General features: G+C 39.3%; 1 protein-coding gene across 1 annotated transcript; it reads right to left on the reverse strand.

Annotated features, from left to right (window-relative positions):
* Window positions 1–9815: 9815 nt before the first annotated feature.
* On the reverse strand, window positions 9816–12879 carry LOC137708240 (probable disease resistance protein At5g63020). The gene has a single exon (XM_068447275.1). It carries the CDS (start codon window positions 12748–12750, stop codon window positions 10111–10113), a length of 2640 nt encoding a protein of 879 aa, XP_068303376.1. The 5' UTR covers window positions 12751–12879; the 3' UTR covers window positions 9816–10110.
* Window positions 12880–13304: the final 425 nt, after the last annotated feature.

Raw genomic sequence — 13304 nt, forward strand, 5'->3', positions numbered from 1 at the left:
TGGGAACTTCTGAGGCGGCCTTTGGATGCCGGCGGTGTAGGCAGTAGAATTTTGGTGACCACAAGAAATGAGAGTGTTGCTCGGATGATGGAACCAACGGTATGATTACTCTGGGGAAATTGTCCGAGGATGATTCTTGGTTGATATTTAGCCAGATAGCATTTTTCGGAAGGGATACAAGTGAGTGCAAGCTACTAGAAGAAATTGGTAGGGAAAATAAGCAAGTGTCATGGTTTGCCTCTTGCTGCAAAGACAATGGGAGCTCTCATGCGCTTTCAAAATACTAGACGGCAGTGGGAATATGTTTTGCACAATGGGATGTGGGAACCGGAAGATGTCAACACAAAAGTTTTTGCTCCAGTCCTGCTGAGCTATTATGATTTGTCCCCTGCACTAAGACGTTGTTTCTCATATTGTGCGATTTTTCCAAGAGATTACATGATTGAAAGAGATAATTTGATTAAATTGTGAATGTCACAGGGTTATCTTCATTTCGACGGAAATAAAGAAAAGGAAATATTAGGTCAAGAATACTTTATGGATTTAGCAATGCGGTCTTTCTTCCAGGATTTTGAAAAAGATCATCAAGGAAACATTATAAGATGCAAGATGCATGACTTAGTGCTTGACTTTGCTCAATTCTTCACAAAATCTGAATGCTTTATCATGGATGTTGATGGTGTTGCAGAGGAATATAACCTAGTGATTGAAAAGATTCGTCATTCTACTTTTGTTCTAGCACCTGATGCTGCATTTCCTGTGTCAACTTGGAATGGAAAAAGTCTACGAACTCTCTTCATTTTGGATTCCACAAACACCACCATAAATCCTGCTATATTCTCGCATCTATCAAGTCTTAGGACATTAGATTTGAGTGATTGCTGGTTCAAAGAACTACCAGAAGAGATTGGTGAGTTTATGCATTTGAGATATCTCAATTTATCTGGTAATGATGAGTTGGAAAGCTTGTCTGAGAAACTCTGTGATTTATCTAATTTGCAAACCTTGTTGATCAAAGATTGCATGCGACTTCGAAGACTCCCAGAAGCGATGGGGAAACTAGTAAACTTACGACATCTTCATATTGATTGGTCTTTTAATCTAGAGAGATTGCCGAAAGGAATTGCAAGACTTACGTTTCTTCAAACGCTAGATATGTTTGTTGTAGCACGTTGTGACAAGAATGAAGCATTACAGTTGGGAGATTTGAAAAAAATTAAACAAACTTGAAGGTTACATTCGAATATGCAAGTGTGGCAATATAGAAAACGTGGGGGAGGCTGAGAAAGCAGAACTTATGTATAGCAAGCTCCTTGTTAATGTGAAGCTCGATTTTGATTGGAGTGGAAAGCGGAGGCTTGAAGATGAAATAATACTGGAATGCTTACAGCCACATTCAAATTTAGAGTTCAACATTTTGCATCTCCTTTTACATTTTCCCCTTATATTTCAGCACTATTTAGAATTTAGAGTTGGATCCTCGTGGAAATTCCACAGGAAAGTAATGTTCAGAACGTTGACGGATGCTGTTAATTACAAAAGTCCTTTGTTTATTGTTGTTGATTACAGCAGTTGCCATTTCACCAAAAGAGAGATTGCATTCATTTGCACGTTGACGTTTTATTTTCTCAGTTTTTTTTGCATCATTTTTAATCTCTTTAGACGAAGCAGGCCTAACATCTACATCTTCATACGACAACAGGTGATTAATTGACTGTCAGTCCCCTGTCAAGACTGAAATGGTGGGAAAGACGTTACGAATACATCAGACGTCCTCCTCCAAGGAACTTGAGTACAATTTTTATTGAAGTATCTATTATTATTGGTGGTAGGGTTTGTCTAGTTGTCATTATTTAGTTGGTGATGGATAACAACTCATTGTCATCTTACTTTCGGCTAGGGTTAGCTGTTTGTTGTTTACTTTAGGCTTATTTAAGAGCAATATTCCCTCATCATGTAAAGCTAGGTATTAGTTTAAGTTAGACATAATGGAGGTCAGGTCTTCACTCATGCTTGCTGAGCTGCCATCCCAGTCCGCACCATTCCTCCACTTTCTTTCTTGTATTCCTCTCCTATTTATGGTTGATCTTGTAAACTATTTTAGATATGAAATATACATACAATTGTCCATATGGTATCAGAGCAGTGATTCCTCTTGGACCTGCTTCTGTGTTCTTCCGAAAAAAAAACCCACCAAATCCAAACCAGTTGAGCCATTATGGCCATACCAGCAGAAAAAACTTCAAAAAACGAAACCATGGATACCAATCCAATTCAACGTTTGAGCTCTGTGCTTCTAAACGAATTCAACTACCTGCCTTGGTCACGAGCTATTTCTCTCGCTCTTGGAGGACGTGGAAAGCTCCCATTCATTCATAAGGATGACATCATCCCCGAAACAACTGCACCGGATTATGCAGCATGGGTATCCCAAGATCAACTTATCATGTCTTGGCTGTTAAACTCTATGGAACCAAAGATGGCTGAGATTTTCAGCTACTCAGTATCATCTCACCAACTTTGGAATTCCGTACGAGACATGTATGGAGATCTAAACAATGTTGCGCGAGTCTTTCAGCTGAAGAAAGATCTTACGGAATTACAACAGGGAAATCTCTCTTTTGTTCAACATCTTGGCAACTTGAAGGCCAAATGGAATGAATTGGATCTCTACAGACCTCATACCACGGACACAACCATTCTTTTAAAGCGTGCTGAAGAAGACAAAGTGTTCCAGTTGCTTGCCAGCATTGGACCAGATTATGAAGACCTTAGAAGCCATCTCTTAATGACACCTGAACTTCCCACTTTACAGATGGTCTGCAACGTTATTCAACGTGAAGAAGTAAGAAAGAAGGTCATGAACGCAGACATGGTCGTTGGAGAATCAAATTTTAGGCCATCAGAAGCAAGAGCCTTCACCTTCTCCAGACCATACAAGGGAAAACGACCAGACTTAAAGTGTTCTCACTGTGTGAAGATAGGTCGTACAGGTATTGGACACATAAAAGAGAAGTGCTGGATTCTTTATCTTGAACTTAAACCTAAGTTCAATGACGATGGAAGAGCACCAAGAAACCAAATGAAGTCTGCCTACACTCCTAGAGGAAATCTTGTTTGCGACAATGTCTCCAATAATGTGATAAACTCTTCCTCTAGTCCCATTGCTCTCATAAATGAATTCGCTAACTTCTTGCAACAGAAACAAGGAGCAACAAATCATGAAACTCCTTCAGCCATGCTCGGCAAGTTTGCTGGCTTCCTCGAACAATCAAACTCAGTGTCACAAAATGACATGCCAGGTATTATTGCAACTATCTCCACTGCTTTGGATCTTAGTAGTAATTGTGATTTTTGGATAGTTGACTCAGGAGCTTCAGATCACATGACTAACGATGCATCTTTACTAAATGATTTTCAAAACTTTTCCACTCCTTCTTTTGTCTCCGTAGCTAATGGCACCAAAGTTCGTATAGTAGGCAGAGGGAAACTCAAAATCTTCTCGAGTCAAAAAGAATCCCTTGTCATGCATGTCCCTTCTTTTCCTTTCAAACTATTCTCAGTAGGAAAAATAACACATTTGCTAAATTGTCTTCCAATTTTTTCAACTCACTCTGTGATTTTCCAGGACCAAGTTTCGAAGGAAACGATTGGTAAAGGGTTCTTCCTCAATGGCCTGTACTATGTCAAATTCTCTTCAAGTTTCCCAAAAAGTGTCTACGTAAACTCAAGCACTGTAAACAAGGAGCAGCTGTGGCACATGAGATTAGCTCACCCTTCTTCACATGTTATGTCTTTTCTTTTTCCTAGTTTCTGTAAAGTGATTCCAGATTGTGAAGTTTGTCAAAAATCTAAGTTCACCAGGTTACCCTTTCCCCACTCTCTCTCTAGAGCTACCAAAGCCTTTGAAATAGTCCATTCTGACATTTGGGGACCTGCCACCTTAGAGTCCTTTGATGGTTACAGATTTTACATATCGTTCATTGATGATTTCTCTAGAACTACTTTTGTGTATTTACTTAAATTCAAGCATGAAGCTTTCCAGTGTTTCAAAAAATTTCATAAATTAATTCAAAATCATTTTAACTCTAAAATTGGCATCTTAAGGTCTGATAATGGGTCTGAGTACACTTCCAAAATCATGACAACTTACTTAAGTGAGCATGGAATTTTGCAACAAACAAGTTGTGTAGGAACGCCACAACAAAATGGCATTTCAGAAAGAAAGAACCGAGATTTGCTTGAAAAAACACGATCACTAATGTTACAAGCAAAAGTTCCAAAGAAGTTCTGGTCTCAAGCTGTACAAACCGCTGCATACATCATCAATCGCCTACCTAGTAGAATCTTGAAGTTCAAATCTCCTTACCAAATTCTCAAGGGGAGAGAAATTGACATAAGTCATCTCCGTGTGTTTGGATGTGTATGCTATGTGCACATTCAAACTATTCACCGAGATAAACTTGATCCAAGGGCTATCAAATGTGCATTCGTAGGTTACTCAACTTCCCAAAAGGGATACAAATGCTACGACTCTAAGACCAGAAAGGTATGTGTATCCAGGGATGTGCGTTTTGATGAAACTCACTCCTTCTTTCAAATGCATGATGATGAACCTCAGGGGGAGCTCTCATATGAAGTGTTTCCTACCCCTCTCTTCCTTGATGATACAAGGCTGTCAACACCGCAAAATGAAGCTGTTGAGATAGAGCCAGCTCCTGAAAGTATGGAAGCAGATAATGAAGAAGTCATTCTCGAAAGGAGAGAGCCTCAACTTGAACAACCTCCTCCTCCACGAAGGAATCCTTCTCGAAACAGACAACCTCCAGCCAGGCTTGATGATTTTGAAATCTACATGCCTAGACATCTTATTGGACAAATGGTTTTTCATAGCAAGAGCTCTCCATCTCATGCTGTCTTTGTGACCAAGTTATCCCAAAATTCTGAGCCTCGATCCTTCGAAGAAGCACACCAATCTCCTGTATGGAGGCAAGCCATGCTTGAAGAACTGAAGGCACTTGATGAAAATCAAACTTGGAGCATTGTTTCTCTGCTAAAAGGTCAATGTGTGGTTGGGGCAAGATGGATTTACAAGACCAAATTTCACTCAGATGGAAACATAGAGCGGCACAAGGCAAGGTTAGTTGCAAGGGGCTTTACACAAACCTTCGGAGTAGATTACAAAGAAACCTTTGCCCCTGTGGCAAAGATGAACACAGTTAGAGTGCTTCTTTCGGTGGCTATCAATTCAGACTGGTCTCTACATCAAATGGATGTAAAAAATGCCTTCCTACATGGAGAGTTAGAAGAAGAGGTATACATGCGACTACCACCTGGTCATGAACGAGAGAAGGAACAAGGAATAGCCTGCAAGCTTCACAAGGCTATTTACGGTCTCAAGCAATCTCCAAGGGCTTGGTACTCAAAACTTAGTTTTGTCCTTATGTCATCCGGCTTTAAACGAAGCAATGCAGATTCTTCAATGTTCACTAGGATTGGTACGCATGGAAGATTGGTGGTACTTGTTTATGTTGATGATCTTATTGTCACGGGAGATAATCCTGAAGAAATAACTGCTCTCAAAGCCACATTACATTCAACCTTCAAAATCAAAGATCTTGGCAGACTTCGATACTTTCTTGGAATCGAAATGGATCAATCTCCAACTGGTTTGTTTCTAAATCAACAAAAGTACATTCTAGATCTTTTAGAAGAAGCAAATATGATGCATTGCAAGCCTGCCAAAACACCACTACCAACAAATTTCAAGGATGAAACCTCAAGCATCCAGCTTGAAAATGCATCGGAGTATCAAAGGTTGGTAGGAAAACTTATCTATTTGACTATAACCAGACCTGACATTGCTTATGCTGTTAGCTTTGTCAGCCAGTTCATGCATTCTCCCTCATCTCATCATTTACAACTAGTTAAAAGGATCCTTCGATACTTGAAAAGCTCAATATCTACTGGGATTTTCATGCAAAACAACGGACACTTCACCATTGAAGGATACACAGACTCTGATTGGGCAGGCAATGTCCTTGATCGCAAATCCACAACTGGTTACTGCACTCTTGTTGGTGGTAACCTCGTTACGTGGAAGAGCAAAAAGCAATCTGTTGTAGCTCGGTCAAGCGCAGAAGCTGAGTACCGTGCAATGGCATCGACTGCATGCGAACTAATTTGGCTAAAGAGGTTGCTACGTGATCTTGAAATCATCTCCTCCAAACCAATTCTTCTTCACTGTGACAATCAAGCAGCAATGCATATTGCTGCCAACCCCGTCTTCCATGAACGCACAAAGCACATCGAGGTTGACTGTCATTTCGTTCGCAACCAAGTTCAGTCCAAGCTATTACAAACTGTATTTGTTCGTTCCAGTGATCAACTTGCCGATGTGTTCACCAAGCTTCTGCCTTCTGCACAACTTGATCGTCTTCTCTTCAAGCTTGGATCCAGAAGAACTCTCGATCCAGCTTGAGGGGGAGTATTGAAGTATCTATTATTATTGGTGGTAGGGTTTGTCTAGTTGTCATTATTTAGTTGGTGATGGATAACAACTCATTGTCATCTTACTTTCGGCTAGGGTTAGCTGTTTGTTGTTTACTTTAGGCTTATTTAAGAGCAATATTCCCTCATCATGTAAAGCTAGGTATTAGTTTAAGTTAGACATAATGGAGGTCAGGTCTTCACTCATGCTTGCTGAGCTGCCATCCCAGTCCGCACCATTCCTCCACTTTCTTTCTTGTATTCCTCTCCTATTTATGGTTGATCTTGTAAACTATTTTAGATATGAAATATACATACAATTGTCCATAATTTTCTGTTTCGTCTTCTGCATTCTTCCTTTAATGCATAGTGCACTTTCAATTGTTGTAACTACACTTTAGCCTTTGGCAACTATTGAGATTTCAAGACGTTGCTTCAGTTCATTGTTTTGTCGCTTAATCTGTTTGTTTTGGAATGATTTGAACTGATTATCGATCTCTGGTTTGGTAGTTTTAGATTTTGAGGGTTGGAAAAAGTGAAATTTCGATTTTGGACGAGAAGTTTTGGTCGTGAAGAGTGTTTGGCCCTGGTGCGCCAAACAGTTCTCTTGTTGTTTAGTTGGCCACTGTCGAATAATTCTCATGGTGTTCCGATGTGCCTGCTGAACATTTTTTTTTTATATTTCAAATTGTTTTTCAATCATTCACTGCCGAACAACTCTCTTGTTGTTAGTTTTGGTTTGTCGAACAAGCTGCCAACTCAAAATTTTAAAAATCGTGAAAAAATTAGTATATCTCCAAGGAAAGTGTTGGCATACCTCATCTGGAGCTCCCCAAACGATGCTTTCGTTATCCACCATTTTTTTTTTATCAATTTATCAAGTAATGTGAAAGAGGAGAAATTTTTCAGTATACGAGGAAACAGCTCGGTACACTAATTGTCACAATACAAATGGTTGAAATTTGTTTTTTAGTATCCAACTACTTGTATTAGGACACTTAGGATACCGGGCCATGTTCCGACACACTGAAATTTCTCTCTCACAATTATGAGCCTAAGCTCATTTTAGTTTTTTGGATTTAGTCTGTTAACATGACACAAACAAGGACAAAAGTTTAGTGTTTCATTGGAGTCTTAACGAATCAGGTTGATGGCAAGTGGATCTGTTAATGACCAAGCCAAAGTGAAAGCAATTAAGGCCATCTCCAAGCGAAGGGTCTAGAGGGCCGAAAATAACTCGAAAATTGTCTCCAATCGAGGGCCCCACGGAATCGGAAAGGGCTAGAGAGCTGGAGGGCTAGCCAGAAAATAGAGCATTCCTGTCGGTTATAACCGACAGGATTGGTTAAAAAAAATTTGAATACAACGGCTAGTCAGTCAGCCGTTGTATTCATTTTTTTTTAAATTCTAATTTTTTTTCCTATAAATACCTAAACCATTCATTAAATTTAAGTTCTAATTTTTTTGGTTTTTTGGGCCAATTATCGTTGTAGTTTTTAATTTAAGTTGTTGGATTTGAATTTAAGTTGTTGTAGTTTTTCAATTTAAATAATAAATTATGTTTGGCCCTTTGGCCCTCGGTTGGAGACGGAGGCAAATATGGTCATGTACTGTTCATTAAAATATTAATATCTTGGAGGATCTTGGAGGGCCAGAGGGCTAAAACTAGCCCTCTGGCCAGGCCATCTCCAACCGAAGGGTACAGAGGGCTGTGGAATCTGAGAGGGCTCCGCGGAATCGGAGAGGGTTGGATGGCTGACCAGAAAAATCATATTTCCTGTCGGTTATAACCGACAAGAATGCTTAAGAAAAAAATTCAAATGCAACGGCTAGGTGACCTCAGTTAGCCGTTGCATTTGAATTTTTTTTTTTTACAGTTTTATTATTATTATTTTTTATTTACAAAAATTTTCCTGTAACTTCTATTTTTCATATTTTTTTTAAATTCTATCTTTTTCCTATAACTTTTATTTTACAAAATTTGTTTCATATTTTTTTTTTTAAATTCCATTTTTTCCTATAATTTCTATTTCACAAAATTTGTTTTATTTTATTTTAAATTCTATTTTTATCCTATAACTTCTATTTCACAAAATTTGTTTCATATTTTTTTAAATTATATTTTTTTTCCTATAACTTCTATTTTACAAAATTTGTTTCATATTTTTTTTTAAATTATATTTTTTTTCCACTTCCTAAGCCGTTATACAACATTCGATTAAATTAAGTAATAAATTATGTTGACATCACTTAGCCGTTAGATTTGAATTTAAGTTGTAGTTTTTAAATAATAAAATGTTTGGCCCCTTGGCCCTCGATTGGAGATGATTTTTTGTGACAGGGCTAAAACGAGCCATCTGGCCCTCTGGCCCTCGGTTGGAGACGGAGGCAAATATGGCCATGTACTGTTCATTAAAATATTAATATCTTGGAGGATCTTGGAGGGCCAGAGGGCTAAAACGAGCTCTCTGACCAACCCTCGGTTAGAGATGGCCTAAGTCACATGCTCCAACACCGTATTTCTTGTTCCACTAATGTTGGGTAAATTGACGCAAATGTCCAGTCAAGACTGCCATGACTTTAGTGGTAAATTTTTGGCTCCGCCACATTTGATTTAATTTTCTTTTATAGCTCATAAGTTAGTTTTCATGCATGCAGGATACGTGACTAAGTAACTCGTGTTTGCCTTCAGTAGTTCGACTCTTTATCCATTAAATTAGCAAGTAAGAAAAATAGTATTTCTTCAATTCAATCATGACCGTTCATTTTTCGTATTACTGAGTAGTCCGAACTATTAAAAAAAAGTAACTCATCACACAACTTTTGTGTTTGCCAAACAGCCTGAAATTACACTTAGAGGGCAAGAAATGTGTTGTAAATTCAAGTGCGGCAGTTTCATTGATGGCTTGGTTGTGTTTTGTGTATGTGATCATGCCAACAGATCAAATTGCTCGTATTGTTAGACAGCATGAAAACTAAGACAGCATCTCCATAACATCCTCAACTTTCTTTGGACTGCAATGTGCCAATTAGAAAAACCAAACCTCGACCTTCATAACGACGACACCACTGCACTTCCTGACGCTTTCCCCCGAATAAGACCTTCTCAGCTCAATTAAACTATGAACAAGATGCAGCAGAATTAGCAACTTTCTCTTCCACATATTATCTTGCAAGTTTTCATATGGCTAAATCTACTTGCTGCGAGGGGTCGGAGACTACTTGTAAGGCAATATGAGATCATCGCCACCATCATCATCCTTATTATCGTTCCAGGCGATTAAGATTGTTATTCAAAGCACAAAATGGTCAGCACTCTTTACATCTGAAATCAGATTGCTTTCCTCTTGAAATAAATAGAAGTAACAAAAAGTACAACCATGGATTGTAGTTACAAAGTGCAGATGATGCATATGGAACAAAAGAGCAAGGGAAAAGAAGCGAAAGAGAAATCCGGACTCTCTGAACTCCGGTATCACAGCTAACACATTGATCATGTGATGCAGAGGTACTCAATGACAATGAATACAAGATTACATAACAATGAGCCTAAATACATGTGTAAAGTTGCACTTACGAAATGAAAATTACCATGAACATGGCTCCTGCATCATAAACCGCTTACTTATATTGTCTGAAACAAGGGAGGAAAGCCTTCTTATGATCTTCACTCTCCCAAAGGAGCATATTCCACCATTCTTGTTCTCCAGTGATCACAAGATCACGTTTCGGGACGCTGCTAAGGTTGAGGGGAAGCTTCTTTAAATTTCGACAGCCACGGGTTTCGATTCTCTTCAGATACAGAAAGGGCAAGGTTTTGTCTCCGTATATGCTCTCCAACTGTGGTAGGCTTACCAATATCAATTCATCAAGCTTTGAAAATTGATTCATCTCATCTACTTGGGCAATTTCACCCAACTTTTCAAGTCGGATTATTTCTGTCATTTTGGAGCATGAGCGTATGGATAATGTCTTGAGATTTGGAGCAAAGACGAGCCATGTCAAGTCCGACAAGTTGGGGCAATCATGTACATCCACAGCTTCAAGGTGTTTGAAGGAACTTTGGCTTAAAACATCTAAGTTGTACTCCACACGACCACAACTGTTAATAATAAGAGAATATGCACGTTTCATATATGCCAACGGTGATATATCAAGCAAGCTTAAACCGTCAAGGCATAGAAAACGAGTGCAGCTCATTAGCTTGTTGGAGGCGAAAAACCTTTCGGAAATAAGAACAGTTTGTATGGTAAAGGTTAGCATATCCAAGTGCTTCAAACCTTGCAATTCACTTTCCAGGTGCGCATTATCCCCAAGAATGCTTTTGCAAGTACCGCTATTATATAGTTTCAAAACTCTGAGTTTCGAGAAGCTAGAGAGTAAATTCTGCGGAATCACATCAAGTTCACTGGTATGCTCCAAGTTCAGATATATTAGCTTCACCAATGCCTTTAACTCAATTGGAAGCGCTGCTATGCATGTCTCTGAAAGATCAAGATATAGTAAAGAAACCAATTTCGATATTCCTGATGGCAACTGGGCTAAATCCTTGTTCTTGGACAAATCCAAAACTTGTAGGGTGGACATAGAATTGAAGAAATTGTGATCGATCATCTTCAGACGATTATTACTGAGATACAAGGTATGTAGATTGGGGCATGAAGGTATTGTGTCAAGATTTTCAATGTCATTGGCCATCAATGACATTCTTTTCACACCGTCCCATTTTTCAACATTCGGTATTTCCTTCAAAAGATGGCCAGCTTGAACCATAAAATTGTCTTTCGTTTCTTCGAGTTCACAAGCTAACCACAATGCCATATCACGAATCACATCATGCATTTTTACATGGCCTCTTATATCTTCCAACAGACAAGAACGAACAAGAGTACCGATGATAGTGTAACCCTTGTTTAGAGCTCCATCTACATCGGCATACTCTTTCAATATTTCCTCACCCATCCATTTGTATATCAACTCATCTTTATGAATAGCAAAATCTTCCGGAAATAACGCACAATACAAGAAACAAGCCTTGACTTCGTCGCTAGATAAATTGTCGTAGCTAAGCTTAAGAAGAGGGAGGACTTCTTCCATACCTTCAAATCTCGAAGCCGATGTCCTCAAAACATCAATTGCATCTTTCCATTCTCTTGCTGTCTTCTTGCAAGACATTGCCCTGCCAACTATTTTCAGAGCAAGAGGCAAACCGGCGCACTTTCTTGCCACAGTCTTAGCCAGGCCAGGGATTTCGGGATCAAGAGAAAGCACATCTTCCGCAACGTTAACATTCATCCTAAACAATTTCCATGCTTCATCCTCCTCAAGACACTTGACTCTTTTCTTGCGACCACCCATTTTGCTGCACACTTGCTCGTCGCGAGTAGTGAATATCAGTTTCGACCGGTTTGTTTCGTCGGGGATTGGAATTCCAACCTTGGTCAGATCTACCTGCTCCCACACATCGTCCAAAAGCAACACAAACTTCTTTCTCCGCAATGCCTTGAAGATCTCGTAAGCCTTTTGCTCCTTCTCTTTGTTCTTCCATCTGTCACTAAAACACCCGATTTCCCTCCCAATCTCGTTCTGAATTTTCTCAATCCTGTGATTTCTTGAAATCGGAATCAAGATTATGAAATCGAAATCATTCGGGGTGCCGAGGTACTTGTTGTGGATCTGATTAAGCAGTGTAGTTTTCCCCACCCCTCCCATTCCGTACAACCCAACAATTCGCACTTCTGGCTCCTCAAGTTGCCTCCATAGCTCAACAATCATGGACTCCATCCCCAAAGTGTGGTCCATCTGTCGCATCTCCGGTAGCGGCGGAGCGTCCCCGGCTACCTTACCGAAAGTCCTTCCCTTCGAACTCAAAGCATCGACTTCCCTCAGCTTCTCGGTCACTTTTTTCCCGTATTCGTAGCTTGAATTGCAGCTACTCGAGCAGTACCCTCCTGCACATAACTTCTGAATCTCCTGATCTTTGTCTCTCAACAATTCGACGACTTCCACTTCGATTTTTTTAACCCTCGACATCCACAACTGGACTTCGTCTAACCTCCTCTGTCCTTGTGCCTCGGCCCTGTCGACTCTGTCCTCGACGTCGTTCTTCAGCGCTTTCAATTCTTCCAACGCGTTTGTGAGAGATTTGAGATTTTCTTTCATGAAACAAAGGTAGGATGCTCGTCCGAAGGTGCAGTCCAGGCAGCGATTGATGAGGGCGTCGCATGGCACTTGCAGAGTGACTGAGCAGCAATTCCCCATCTTTGCGGCAAGAGAGGATCAATTCAGAAAGAAAACTGACAGCAAGAAATATTCTCAAAAGAATTGTGTAAATGAAACTGGAGATCAATCGCAGCACCACCAGTTTCCCATCTTCACCACTTGACTCCAATAGCATTTTGCAGTCAACGGACAAGTTGCTTCTAAATCTAATCATTCTACGTTTTCAATCATTAGGGGTATATTAGTATTTTTATATTAACTTTGTCTATAATTATCATTACTTTACAAGAGTGGTTATAATTTAATACGGGTTTTAAATTTTGGTTATTTTTCTAAATTTTTTCATTATTTTTAGTTGAACATCAAAGGGTCTGACGAACAAAATTACAAAATAATAAGAATATTATTAAATACAAAAAATGGCTATAAAACTCATAAATGCTACATTGTGATTAATTTTTTTCTCAACTAAATAACAAGCATGTTATTTATAATAAACCAACCCCAACCCTAAAAGGTAAGAAACCAACACTACAAGCACATCCATCACAAATAAAAGAAAATTTGCGTGGGACATAATAGCACGAAAATAT

This window comes from Pyrus communis, chromosome 11 (assembly GCF_963583255.1).
Source record: "Pyrus communis chromosome 11, drPyrComm1.1, whole genome shotgun sequence".
NCBI classification, from domain to species: domain Eukaryota; kingdom Viridiplantae; phylum Streptophyta; class Magnoliopsida; order Rosales; family Rosaceae; genus Pyrus; species Pyrus communis.

Excerpts from the sequence above, each read along its gene's own strand:
- LOC137708240 (XM_068447275.1), bottom strand. The coding sequence starts at position 12,750 with ATGGGGAATTGCTGCTCAGTCACTCTGCAAGTGCCATGCGACGCCCTC.